The sequence below is a fragment of the Paramisgurnus dabryanus genome, chromosome 18 (genome assembly GCF_030506205.2).
Source record: "Paramisgurnus dabryanus chromosome 18, PD_genome_1.1, whole genome shotgun sequence".
NCBI lineage: Eukaryota > Metazoa > Chordata > Actinopteri > Cypriniformes > Cobitidae > Paramisgurnus > Paramisgurnus dabryanus.
This window is the reverse complement of record NC_133354.1, coordinates 22,140,471-22,154,896: the sequence shown is the minus strand read 5'-3', so window position 1 is coordinate 22,154,896 and position 14,426 is coordinate 22,140,471. Positions and strand designations below refer to the sequence as shown.

Genomic DNA, 14,426 nt, shown 5'->3' with positions numbered 1-14,426 from the left:
GTTGTTATAAACCTTAAAAACTTTCATGAATTAATGCTTTACTGGTCGCTCACCGGGCTGTTATTTGGTGAAGACATTTCCTCACCCCTAAACATGACAAGGCTCAGAGCAAACTTTATATTATGTATCAGTCATTTGGCCTCTTGGATGGTCCTTGGCCATTTAAAGGAGCCATGGTTCCCAGACCTTTAGAATGAAACTATATTCCCATGTGCTAACAACACACATATTATTATCATACAATAATACTTAACAATACACCTAAAGAAAAGCCAAAACCCACCATGCTTTTATCTGCTGTGACAGCTTAACATAATAAATGTTCAACTCTGTCATTATACATTTCAGATTAAAAGAATTTAATGACTTGAGGATGCACATAATCAATATACTATATAAATCACACACTAAAAAAATAATAACTAAAATTTACTTTTTTTGCAATTTTTTGCATTCAGGTTTTTCAAGTAAATTTCACTTTTGTGAAAATTTATGTCGAAAAGCTGATTTAAATGAACAAAAAAAAACAATAAGTAGAATTTACTTAAGTTTACTTAAGTAAAGTTAAATTACACTGTAAAAAACATATGTGTTGTTTACTTAAAAAATGTGCAAATGCAGTTGCATGCAAAGCATGCTGGGAAGTACAAGTCCACTGCCTAGATGGTTATATTTACTAAAATAATTCAAGTAGTTTCAACACAAAATTTTTAAGTTAATTTCCTTCTTACAAATTTAAGTGGATATACATCATGTAGAGACTTTTTTTGGAAAGATATGGAAATATATATATTAGAAGAAATTAAGGTCATGTAGTAGACATTGGTGTTTTTGATTTGCTTTTTTATTTTGAGAGAGATCATTAATAATGAACAATATAATATTACAGTTATTTTTTGTTTTAGGAAGTACCAAAACATACTGGGCCCCACATTTTATGAATGGTTTTAAATTATACAGTACCCCTGTATAAAGTAAAAACAAAAAAGCTCTGAAAACATCTAATATTTTAAAATTAGGCTAGGCCTACTCATTTTTTTGTAATTCTTCTCTAAATCTTCTTTGGTAACAGATTGATACCTTCTGTTCATGTGGCATTGAAAAAATTGGATTTTTGATATTTAATGTTGTTGTTCAATAATAAAATAAACTCGAACTGTGTTAGTCTTATTGTCATGTGACATAATCACAAACCCCCATGACAAAACTTGTCGAATTTATGACGACACAATATGTATAGCTCTCAGGCTTCTGGTTCTGTCATTTTATGGTAAGCAGCTGTATCTGAACGGTCAAATTACACAGGGCTCTGCTTTGACATTTGACATTAAGTGATGAAAATAACAATATTTAAATGTTAAATCTTTGTTCGCATCAAGATAGACACTAGAACACTTGAAATGTTTTATTTATTTGACATGAGATTAGACACTACTGTAAATGTAAGACATGTAAAAGCAGATACACGAACACTGTAACTCGATTTTTTAATATTGAAGGTCAGGCACGTGCACACATAGACATCAAAGGGGGCTTGAGCACCTGCCCTTTTTATTTCTGGAGAGAAAGTGCCCTTTTTTTCTGGGGTGCTTTTTAAAAAAAAAAAAATAATATGATCTTTATTCATATAACAACTGATGTCTGTCTGTTTCTTGTGTTTTTTACTTGTTGCTTATTTAATTTAACATGAATTTATCCAGAAATCATTTAAATGAGATTTAAACTCTTATATAAAGAAAAATAGCGCTATTTTTGGCACACAAACGGTTAACAGATGAGCCCCGCCTCCAAAATTCAAATCGCTAATATGATTGGCTTTACCTTTCCTTAGTCTGTTGTCATTATATGTTAAATTGTTATTTGATAATTTATTAAGTGCAAAAATTATCCAGAAACGTTTTTACATGTCCATTTACAACCCTAGAATTTGTCATTTGAATGAAATGGTCTATTTTTGCCCTATTTGAAAGGGATATGAATAATAATGTTGAGCTCTGCTCTGAGGCTCATGCCAGAAGCTCACATTAGTAAACAGACCTTATATTTTGAGCCCTTATCAGACAAAAATACATTTTGAGTAACAACTAATCAGCTAAACGCTAGCATATGATATAGCATTTATTGGCATGTAGCGCTAACTCGGCAGTCAAAACTTTGTTTTTAGCATTTTAACAAATTTGTAATTAATATGTAATTTAATGTTTTCAAAACATGCACATTGTGTAATGGCTTCCTTTCCTGCTCTATAAACCTAGACTACTAAGGAGACCATGGTGTCTGTGTGAACAACTGATTATTTTGTAGACATCTTTTGAAAAGTAAACAATTGTGTGAGTTTGAGGAAGATAAAATTAATGAACTTTTTAATATTTTTTTAAAAAGGAAGTCAAAATTGCATTAATATATATACTTTTTTATACATAATTATGAGAAGTGCCCTTTATTTCACTTGAGCCCCTGCCCCTCAAAATATCTGTGCACGTCCCTGTTGAAGGTATAGTTCCTCAAATAAAAGCTGTAGCCTAGTGCACTGTAATTTTAAAAATTATACAGGGTGTACAGAGTGCGAAATTTGACGGACATGTCAAGAGAGTTTTTCGTTATTTGAAGTGTTACATGACGAGACTTCCTTCACCATCTAGAAAAAACATTTATAATTTGGAAATATGTCTTTTTTTGCTGCAATTACTTGCTATACAAACAACTATACAGACGGCTTTGGAATAGAGTACAGATGAAGTTCATAGAATTGTGTTATTACGAAAAATAACACATTTAATATTTAGAATTAACTCGTTTGAAAACAAAATGCTAACAACAAGGCTTTGCCATGTAATCTAAGTGGGTGGCCCACACGGCAAAAATCATTGTTATTATTATTTTCTGTGTTCCTTCATGTTTTCCTGGCCATTCTGTCCACTCTTTTGTTACAATGGACAGTTATTGATACTCCACCCACTGCCTGTTTGTTGTCATGGTTACTGATTGTCTCTGCTTTGTGATTGGTTCTTGTCATGTATATATACCTGCCTGTTATTAGTTTGTTTGTTCATTTGTCAGTACGTTTCCCAAAATCTGTGGTCGCAAGTTCGATCGTTTCAGCATAGTTTAGAGATTCGAGTGTTTCCCGAAACCATCGTTCCGGCTGACATTCGCAAACTTGTGTGGTTTTGATTACAGCTGTTGAGCTGTCGTTAGAAGCATAGTTCCTTTTTATTATGACATGTAGACTGGCATTAATCATGCTTTTGAACAAATAAGCAAAAAACATGTGCATGTTCTATCCATCATTCTTAATACATAAAAAATCCATTTTACGTCTTTTAGTTTGCAAGCAGAATTAATTAAAGCGCTGTTTTTGAAAAATGCGCATGCGTATAAGCCTACAGGCTTTTAGGGAATGCCTTGGAGGGGTGACGTATAAGAGAGAACTCAGCATTAATGAAATATCTTGAACTGTGTTGTTGAAGCATCATGGTTCAAACAATGAATGTGCAACAAAGTGACTATGTTTTTGGGAAACTATGCTTCGTACTATTGTGGTTTAGCAGCTGTCGTTGTTTGGGAAATGCAACCCTGTTTGTTTGTCAAATGTTATTGAATGTTATGTTTGGCTCAGTTGTTTTTGTGCAGTAATTACAGAAAAGAATAAGTAACATTACATAAACAGACATAATGTTGAATATATATAGGTGATTTGGGTATAACTTGATATGATATAAATGACATATAACCATTTTCTCTTTTATTTTTTAAAGGCACCAAGACCCAAAATGAATTGGAGTTGTAGCCATTGTTCTGTCCAAACTGTAGTGTGCGAAAGCCATACAATGCAATGATGAAATTAATTTGATTGTCAATGTTGTATTTAACAAAATTTTTTCTAGGATATATGTATATTCTTTATATTTATATTTCGTTGTAATGGAGTATATAAGCATTGTAATAAAATGTTTGTCATTAATGTGTTGTGTTTTTTTAGTTTAAATGTTTTAATTATTTCTTATTTAATTTTTCACCTGGTGTTAGAACATATAGTGATAATTTTAAGCAAGAAAAAATACCAGGAAAAAGTACTATTGGTTTTCTGTAATGAATTTTTGGGAGTGTGACCTTATTTATATGACACGCTATAAGTTAACAGCATTAAAACAGCACAGAAATTATATTGGCTAAATGTAAAATTACACCTGTAAACCATAATCAAAATCAAAAAAGTGCAGCATATACCATTGCAAATAATGGTTTGTCATATTAGATTACAATGTAAAATGCTTTATTGTATAGAATGGTAAATCTAGCATTTTTCATGTTGCTGTGTAAACACATTACTTCAGTTCATGGTGTTTTACCATTATTTTCTTTAATGGCAAACGTTTGGCACTCTGTTGCAATGCATTTGCTCGTTTTTTTCCTCTGTTTTTTACAGTGTTTTTAAAAATGAAGTGCTGAAGTGCAACTCAACTGTTTTTCCTATTTTCTTACAATTGTCGCTTCAGTTTGGCGTTAAAACAACTTTCTGTTACATAAAATGACATCCTTACCGAAACCCAACTCTAACCGTAATGTCAGGCGACAATGGTTTAAAAAGCATACGAAAAAATTGTGTAGTTCTTACAGTGACATCCTAACACAAACAGCAAATCTAACCCCAAACTGAAGTGACAATTGTATAAAAATAGGAAAAACAGTGGAGTAACCAATACGTGAAATGACACGGAAAAGAAATGCGTGGTATGGGCACGTAAAATGGTGCAAAAAAACCTGAACAAAATAATGCGTGACTTTTTCACGAAAATTTGTGAGATCAGGTTGAACATAACACACTAACTAAAGCTTTAAAAATGGGATCTGACCTTTAAAAAAAAAGTAATTTTCTTTTGTGCAGTCTGATTTACGTTTCACTGCTAGTTGTATATACCAGTGACAGTGTATGTGAGAAATAAAAAAATTTCAAATCAAAGGATCAGAAATTATGATTATAAGGCTGTTTTGTTTTATTTGTTACTCATACATGCATATTAAGCTATAATTTTACATTGTGACGGACATCAATACACAAGATTGCTAATTCCTTCTTTCAAGCAGTGTTACAAAAATACAACAAGAAATTGTAAAAGACACTGGAAATGCTTATAAATGACTGAGTATTGACAAACAATATTCTTCTTCTGACAGCAGTGCTTTTTTTAGTCATGAAACAGTGTGTCAACATGTCGAAGTGTTTTTGAGGACGAAAACACAATAGAAAAATAAAATGTCTTTCTTTCACTTTATCAGACACATTTAGTCACACACAAACACACTGTTAGTCAACTGCAAGCGGTAACAATGTATAATGGCCACATCTGTGCATTAAAGAATAAACGCAAATATTTAAACCATTAATACAATTACTCACTGTTATACTGGGGTATAAATATTCATCACAACACTGTCCACAATTGAACAAAGTGACAACATTTTTTAAAATGGAGAGTCTGAAGTTAATAATATTTACTACAATATACTAAGGATTTGATTGTCCATACTGCACTCAGGGCATCTTACACAAACCAAATATACGGCCAATAAATTTGTATTAGTAACAATACATTAGCAATGACCTTTAACAAAGTTAATACAAGTGCTAATACCACTGCTGACAATCTTCATGTACCACAAAAGACGGATATGTATTCCCAAAAATATACTCAAAATCACACAAATACTTCATTTTCTTAGCAACTCTGAAATAAATGCTTACGCGCTGGAATTATGAGATACTCTGTATTTTGAAAGTTCATGTGCTTCACCTACAAATATGTAGCTTACACAAATATTGTCTATTTCTGCACTTCACCTGTGTACCATATTCTTTTTATTGCACAAACTCTCATTACTTCTTTCTACGGTTCAGTCGTGACCTCCTTAGCATCTGACTCTGGCTGTAGCTCTGTACTTCTGAGGACAGCGATGTGTATGTGCAGTTATGGGAAATAGCAGCATCGTGATGGTGAGCGGTCGCGGTTGTCTTCCCCTTGCCTCAGTCGGACCATTCGTTCTCCTCTGGCTCAGAGTCCTCGTCCGATTCGCTGTATTCGACTGCGATGCGTCGGGACAGAATGGTGGCCACATCGTTGCCTACTGGCTCTTTCTTAGCTTCCTGCTCTCTCTGCTCTTGCACTTTACGCAGCTGGATGCCTGAAAGAGATGACAACGGCTCTTAACATTTGATCTGCAAATAGCTGATACTTTCCAACTTTTACACATTATACTATTCTATAAAACCACAAAATAATCCTTAATCTTGGAATTTGAAATACTTGTAATATCATTGCTCGTTGCACTAACCTCTCCGGATGGCAGCCAGCAGATCGCTACGCGCGTCGCTCATGGGGATAAGTGGCACCTGGCCCTTCCTGGGTAGAGTGGACTCTCCACTTGGGTGTGTGACCCGGCCTGGGGATGGGGCATGGGTGGGAGGGCCTGGCGGAGGAGGAGGTGGGGCCACCGGTGGGCCGCCCATCACAGGATGTGAAGGGGAGGAGGAGTAGGCGGAAGGAGGTGCAGGAGGAGGAGATGGACTGTAGGGTCGTGTGAGGTTAGCAACGGTACCCGGGGCCAGTGATGGAGGTCCAGACGTGCTGTCAAATGCAGTCTGAGATGAGGGGATGAGGGGTGGGGGTGGAGGAGGTGCAGGTGGGACAAAATGCTCGGGTAGTTGATGGCCGCTGCAAAGTGAGTATAGAGAAAATCACAAATCATTCACTTGGTCACAAATCATTTTTAGAGACTGTCCAGCTGATAGCTGTTAAGAGGTGGCAGTTGATATGTAGCAGTGATTCCCAGCCAGGGGTCTGAACCCCCTTAAGAGGGCGCCAGAGTTTACGGGGTTTACATGGAGCTCAAAAAAAGGTGCATAAAATGTTCCACTGATAAAATTGTTTTTTAAAAATCGTATGCTAACAATGTCAAAATAAGATATTTATTGTTTTGTATAAAATAAATATTTCAGTTTGGCTTGCTTTATCTTAACGTGCTCGTCAGCGTAATGGCTGGATCAAACTGAAAGATAGATAAAAAAGGATTAGGAGGGCTCGAACTTTCGTGTATGTACTTTAAAAGGAGGCCCAAGGAAAATGGTTGGAATGAACCATCTGTAAAACTAAAAATGTTTAAAGTAGTAAAGGGGAAAAGCACATGCCTGTATTCTTTGGCAGCTGTTGGGCGTGGTCCGTTGAGAGAGGAGTCTGGCGGAGGTCCGTGGTGTCCCTGCACACGACCCAAAGAATGCTGTCGAGCTGCTGCCGAGGATGATGCGGGGGGCCGATACGCTCGGTCCAGTGACTGAGTCTGTGCGGGGCCTGTGTCTTTCCCATCAACCCCTGCTCCACCAGTGTCCTGTGGGTGGTTAGGACTAGCCGGGTACGAGTGTTCATCCGACATACCAGACCTGAATTATATTAATAATGAATACAATAAATATACATGTGAAAATGTCTGATAACACTTTATTTATAGTTAAAAGAAATAGTTCACCTCTCCTTTTAATCTCCCCAAGGACTTTTAAAGGGACACTCCACTTTTTTTGAAAATAGGCTCATTTTCCAGCTCCCCTGTAGTTAAATATTTAATTTTTACAGTTTTTGAATCCATTCAGCTGATCTCTGGGTCTGGCGGTGCAACTTTTAGCATAGCTTAGCATAATTCATTGAATCTGATTAGACCATTAGCATCGCGCAAAAAAATTACCAAAGAGTTTTAATATTTTTCCTATTAAAAACTTGACTCATCTGTAGTTACATTGTGTACTAAGACCGACAGAAAATTAAAAGTTCCATGGACTTTACTGTTGTAACATGGCTGCAGATGGTGCAATGATATTACGCAGCAGCCAAAAATAGTCCCCTTAGTATCTTTCAAAAGCAGGGGACTATTTTGGTTGCTGCGTTATATCATTGCACCTCCTGCAGCCATGGTACGGCAGCAAAGTCCTTGATTATTACGCCAAAATAAGAGTATAGTTCCTAGCCATATCAGCCTAGAAAATCACAACTTTACATTTTCTGTCGGTCTTAGTAAACGATGTAACTACAGAAGAGTCAAGTTTTAAATAGAAAAATATTGAAACTCTTTGGTTATTTTTTTTGCGCGATGCTAATGGTCTAATCAGATTCAATGGATTGTGCTAAGCTATGCTAAAAGTTGCACCGCCAGACCCAGAGATCAGCTGAATGGATTCAAAAACGGTAAAAATGAAATATTTAACTACAGGGGAGCTGGAAAATGAGCATATTTTCAAAAAAAAAATGGAGTGTCCCTTTAAGGGGTTTTCATACTTGAAATAGTTATTCTAAACCCCGGTTAAGCGAAGCGTATTAGTGGTTTTTGTCATTGAATTCTTTAGTATTATTTAGTAGTAATCTCCTTTGCATCTTCCACCTTTACACTGTGATAGCCATACAATCTACAATAATATAATAGTATAGCTCTGACACTTGTACAGTTGTTTAATTTGTTTCTATTTCTCCTAAGCAGTTAAAAGATAATGTTGATACTAAAATAAAACAACTCAATCAAATCTGTCTGATAGCACTGATGTGACCTACACATACTTTATACAGAACAGGTTACTCACCTATCAGGTGAAAGTGAGCCCTCAGAGGACATGCCGTGGTAAGGAGAGGGTGTTAGACGAGTGTCCGGGCGGAACTCCTTATCATACGCCATCATGTTCCACTCTTGACGGCGGTTACGAGCTTTACGAACTTTCTTTACCTCACGAGTGGGGTCTTCCGTATGTTTTTGTTCTTGCTAAGGAAGGAAAACAGAGAAAATGTTTGTGATTTTTTTACCCTGTAGATGTTAGTGGGTTAGGAGTTGACAGCTTGTACTTAAACCCAGAACATGTGTGTAAAAAGCAGGTCTGGATGGGCTAAATGGTTTCTGTGACTCTATTCTAAACTGACATCACTTTTCTTTCCGTTATACTCAGCCACCCTTCAGATCTCCTCCAAATACTTCATCTTCCTTGTTTAGTTGCATGCTGTCAAAACACACGCTCACAGACCAATAGGAGTAAAGGGCTTGTGCTCAGCCTGTCTAAATGAGTCATGCGGTGAAGATGATGGGGATAATGATGAACTGGAAGAAAAGAGCAAAGGGTAAAAAAGCCAACACTTGACTTCTCATGCTCAGTGAGGGCCGGTTACTTCTCCTCCATGGGGCGTGAATTCAAAATATGTGTTTGGAGTCTCATGTGTGTTGCTCATTATGTCAAAATATGTGTTCGGTGCATCATGTGAACCTATGTGCATCATGTGTCATGTCAAAAAACATCAAAAAGCAACAAAAGGGTTTATGATAAAAGAGACCCTTACGTTCATGAAATACTCTCAAAACACTAAATCAACAGTAAACTCGGATTACACATGAGATTAAGCGAGTATTTGGCAAACGTGGGCGTCTCTTTATCATAACCCTTCGAAGCTTCTGCAGCAGGCTCGTATTTTGTAATCACACATGATGCACATAAGTTTACATGATGCACTGAACACATATTTTTAAATGACAAGCCATACACATGATGGGCTAAAAATATGTTGTGATGAGTTTGGCATCATGCGCCCTCGATAAAGAAGTCACTGGCCGGCACAGCTCACTTAAATCATAATGCAAGTCAAGTACATGCCGCATTCTCAGCAATGCCAAAGGGGGCGCTATAGACGGTTTCAGCAGTAACAACATAAACAAGCGGCATCCGTGGTCAACGCGTTACTTCTGGTAAACTCCGCAACTTTTTAAACCCGGAAGTATTGCCCTATGGCAAGCTGCTGCATGTTCGTGTCTGTTTTAAAGATCGCTCTGAATGTGATCTCTATGAAAAGTCCGTCACAAAAATGGAATTAACTCTGCTTTTTGCTCAAAATGTGGTGTTTTTGCAGAAACCTACCCATATTCAAAAGCTGATTACAAAAGAACCACTGAAGGTAGGATGAAACGTTTTTTTTTTTTTTTTGAAAGCAGAGGGTCTGTTCTTTCATTTGGTATATTGTATGTTTATATATTTGAAGAAGAACATTTTCTGGAAGACATTAAAAGTTTGTGAAAATCATGAAAAACGCTGGCGCTGGCTGGCAACATTTTTTTTAAACGCTGGCGGTGAAAGAGTTAAAAAAAACTGAAACCGGAAGTAAAGTTCGGACCAGATGCATGTCGCGTCGTTCGATGAAACGGTCTATAGCGTAATTATTCTATGAACAGTATATTCTTTAAAGGTGCCAAAAAACACATTAAAGGGACACTTCACCCATTTGCATTAAGCTTTGTATAGTTAGAACCCCAGTCATGTTTTTGAATGGTCATGCATCATTCCCTCTGTTTCCCCTGAGACAGGGATTTCATTGTTGCACTTCCTTCTTTCAATGATGTAAAAATCATCATTTTGCATCATTGAAAGAAGAAAGTCCAATATCTTTGTTGAGGGGGTGAGACTACAAACACTTCTTTTCTCGGTCAAATAGGCAGCAAATTCTAAATTTATGTTACATTTTGACTACAAATATGATCCACTTTAATAAAGATTAATGTTTCCATGGGTGAAATGCTCCTTTAATACAATATGTTAAATTGTTCTCTGTTTTCTACATAGAAGGTATGTGACTTTATTAAATGCAAAAGTGATTCAGAAATGATTTTACTATATTACATTGATTATCTGACCTGTCTATTTATGTAATGAGCCTCACTTGTGTTTTTTGTGCTACAAGTTTTTGGCATGTGCTACAACATTGTAATCCTCTGTATAGCAGTGCAGTGATTTCTATAGTAAAATTTCTATTGACTGAAAATAATGGGTTGTGCTTAAAAGTTTGTATAAATGCAATTTTAGCAATAAAAGTGTTAATTGTGTGTTCAAAACAAATTAGTTCATTTTAAGACACCTGTAATATTTTCTCTTATATTAACTCTTTCACCGCCATTGACGAGATATCTCGTCAATTAAGAGAAAACGCTTCCCCGCCAATGACGAGATTTTCCGTCTTTCCGCAATACCGCTATTACTTCTGCAACTTATACAACCCGGAAGTAGCGCCTCATGTGAAAGAGAAAGAACTCCGTGTATGTTTTAAAGATCGCTCTGCATCTGATCTCTATCAAATGCCCTGCGCAAAAATGGATTTATCTCAGCTTTTGCTCAAAATTGGGTGTTTTTGAAGAAACCTTCCCATGTTTGAGAGGTGATTACAAGAGAATTAATGAAGGTAGGATGAAAGGTTTTTTTTTTTTTTTTTGAAAGCAGAGGGTCTGTTCTTTCATCTGAAATATTGTTTGTTTATATACTTAAAGAAGAACATTTTCTGGAAGGCATTAAACTTTTGTGAAAATCATGAAAAATGCTGGTATTCCTATCTTTGTGGGAACAATTGGTCCCCCCAACGTGATAATTACCAGGTACACACACACACACACACACACACACACACACACACACACACCTTCTGCCTTCGTTTCTCCTTCCTCTTGTTTTCTGTGGCCTGTAGCATCTTTTCCTTCCAAAGATTAAAGAAGTAGGATGGATCTGTGTAAAATTTTAACCCATCCTTTTTGTCATCCCTGTAAAACAGAAGAAGGCTAACTTGGTAAAAACAGCTTATGTCAAGTGACTTGCAGTTATTTTTGGTTTAAATAAGACCCAGACCGTCTTTGTAAGCAGTATTCACCTGTAAGGTGTGAGGATGTTTAGAGGAGGTGGTTTGTCACAGCGCTGGTACACCTCCATGACAGGATTAGGAATAGAGTTTCTGGTAACCACCTGTTGGTCCTGGATGGTAGAACTCTTGAATGCCTTTCGCATGTTGATGTCCTGTAGCGAGACTGCACCACAAACACAGACCCCAGCAAAATGTAAAGGTGCCAAAGAATGCACTGATACAATTTTACATTTACAACCCTAGGAATTGTCCCCATAATAAAATGGTCTGTTTGTAAACACATTTTAATGCATCATTGCATCTTATTTATCATACTTCGCACAGCCCAGTTTACTATAAAAAATAATTTAAAAAATAAGTCACGACAAAAAATTAATGTAAAAAAGTCAAGCAATTTCAATTTTTTTATGAGTTATATCAATTCATCTTTATTAAGGATATAAAACAGGAAGTTGAAGTGACTTGTACATATGAATTTACTGACCAGACTAGTGGCATCAACATCCCTGTGTTTATATTCTGTTGAAGATGAGGTCATAGCTTGCATATGAATAATAATTTTTACCCACCCTCCTCCACTGTGGAGTCCAACTGTGTGACCTTCACCGCCAGCAGATCGACGCGCTCTTGTAAACTGTTCATGCGCATGTAGAAGCTGTTGGCTTCATTAAACAGCTCTCCAAATATGTCCTCCGCATGTCGACCTGAACCAGTAAAAACACAAGAGTTCAAATGCAAGGACAAACTGGTCATTTTTCAAACAAACAATCTAAATGTACAGATACACCGTAATTCATATTTGTACATTTAAAGGGGACATTTCACAATACTTTTTTTAAAGATGTAAAATAAATCTTTGGTGTCCCAAAAGTATGTATGTGAAGTTTTAGCTTAAAATACCCCACAGATAATTTATTATAACATGTTAAAATTTACAGTTTGTAGGGGTGAGCAAAATGTGCCGTTTTTGTGTCCTTATAAATGCAAATGAGCTGATCTCTGTACTAAATGGCAGTGCCGTGGTTGGATAGTGCAGATTAAGGGGCTGTATTATCCCCTTCTGACATCACAAGGGGAGCCAAATTTCAATGAACTATTTTTTCACATGCTTTCAGAGAATGGTTTACCAAAACTAAGTTACTGGGTTGATCTTTTTCACATTTTCTAGGTTGATAGAAGCACTGGGAACCAAATTATAGCACTTAAACATGGAAAAGGCAGATTTTCAAGATATATCCCCTTTAAAAACTGGGATTTGGAACAGGGTTGTAATCAAAATAATGTGAAAATGACTGGGGATATTATTATTTCATACTTTTTAATGTTTGATGACAAATAAAATACGACAACATACCCAATGTATATATTTCATTATATTTAATTCATTATCTTTCACTTTTTAGACTGTTCAAAACACTGCAATGTTTGAATTTATTCTTAAAGTTTTCAAATTAAATTACTTGTCAGTTGTGTTCCTCTTTCTGTCAGGAAATTCTAATTTGAACTGAAGGAAAAAAGCAGAAATCTGCCCAACCCTTATTTGCAGCTTTTGTTTATCAACAGACAACCAAATCACAAATTGAACAATTCTATCCTCATTAAATAGTCATGTGCCTTGAACAGTACCAGAAAACATCATACACCATGTTTTCAAATTTAAAAGCGATCAATGTTCTTACTCAGTCCTCCGAGCTGTTTGATGATGGCCGCCAGCGTGCTGTTTGTAACACACTCCAGCTCATTGGTCACTCCGTCAGGCAGGGCTCCCCGGCACAGATGCCTGGGCTCGATGGTTCTCTTCACAAGAGGCATGACTGTCCTCAAATACAAACACACTCACCTGTGGGGAGAAACAGGGACATTTTATACATCAGTTTATGAGCTAACATGATGCCATTTACAGAGCGGCACCTTTATAATGACTGACTCTGAGACACTGAATTACAATGACTGTAACAGCATCACCATAAAGGACACATAATTCCCACATTAATATCTTGTTCCACATAACAGAAAGTTTTCTCTCTAGCCTTTAATCCAAACTTTACAGACATAATTGGAGCAGCATCAAGCAGACTGGGCAAAAGAAAATAAACTCAAACACACTTGCGGCACACTTGCGTACATAATTGTCATATCAAAGTTTCTTAATTGAGGTAAATTAGGTAGCTGATACACAAACATACACTTTACACTACAGTAACAAAATACTGTTCCTAACGTCCTAAACTCCCAAAATATTTTAAATATATCATAATTAATTGTTACAAACAGCACTTTTGTTAACTGCATAAAGACACCTGTACACCCCATACAATCAGTAAGAATCCAACTACTAACATGGCCAAGACCAAAGAGCTGTCCAAAGACACTAGAGACAAAATTGTAAACCTCCACAAGGCTGGAAAGGGCTACGGGGAAATTGCCAAGCAGCTTGGTGAAAAAATATCCACTGTTGAGGCAATCATTAGAAAATGGAAGAAGCTAAACATGACTGTCAATCCCCCTCGGACTGAAGCTCCATACAAGATCTCACCTTGTGGGGTCTCAGGTGAGAAATCAGCCCAGAACTACACGGGAGGAGCTGGTCAATGACCTGAAAAGAGCTGGGACTACCGTTTCCAAGGTTACTGTTGGTAATACACTAAGACGTCATGGTTTGAAATCATGCACGGCAGGAAAGGTTCCCCTACTTAAACCAGCACATGTCCAGGCCCGTCTTAAGTTTTC

At 36.6% G+C, this 14,426-nt stretch overlaps 1 protein-coding gene across 3 annotated transcripts in view; it reads right to left on the bottom strand.

Annotated features, from left to right (window-relative positions):
* Positions 1-4,973: 4,973 nt before the first annotated feature.
* The window catches only part of LOC135776520 (actin-binding protein WASF3), a 33,284-nt gene continuing 23,831 nt past the window's right edge, over positions 4,974-14,426 (bottom strand). For all 3 annotated transcript variants that reach the window (XM_065287285.2, XM_065287284.1, XM_065287286.2), the window contains 8 exons: positions 13,376-13,536; positions 12,266-12,400; positions 11,706-11,859; positions 11,481-11,598; positions 8,621-8,796; positions 7,187-7,435; positions 6,334-6,713; positions 4,974-6,183 (listed from right to left, as the gene is read on the bottom strand). In XM_065287285.2, the coding sequence (XP_065143357.1) occupies positions 6,026-6,183; positions 6,334-6,713; positions 7,187-7,435; positions 8,621-8,796; positions 11,481-11,598; positions 11,706-11,859; positions 12,266-12,400; positions 13,376-13,508 (1,503 nt within the window). In that variant the 5' untranslated portion in view covers positions 13,509-13,536 and the 3' untranslated portion in view covers positions 4,974-6,025. The remainder of the gene's footprint in view (positions 6,184-6,333; positions 6,714-7,186; positions 7,436-8,620; positions 8,797-11,480; positions 11,599-11,705; positions 11,860-12,265; positions 12,401-13,375; positions 13,537-14,426) is intronic.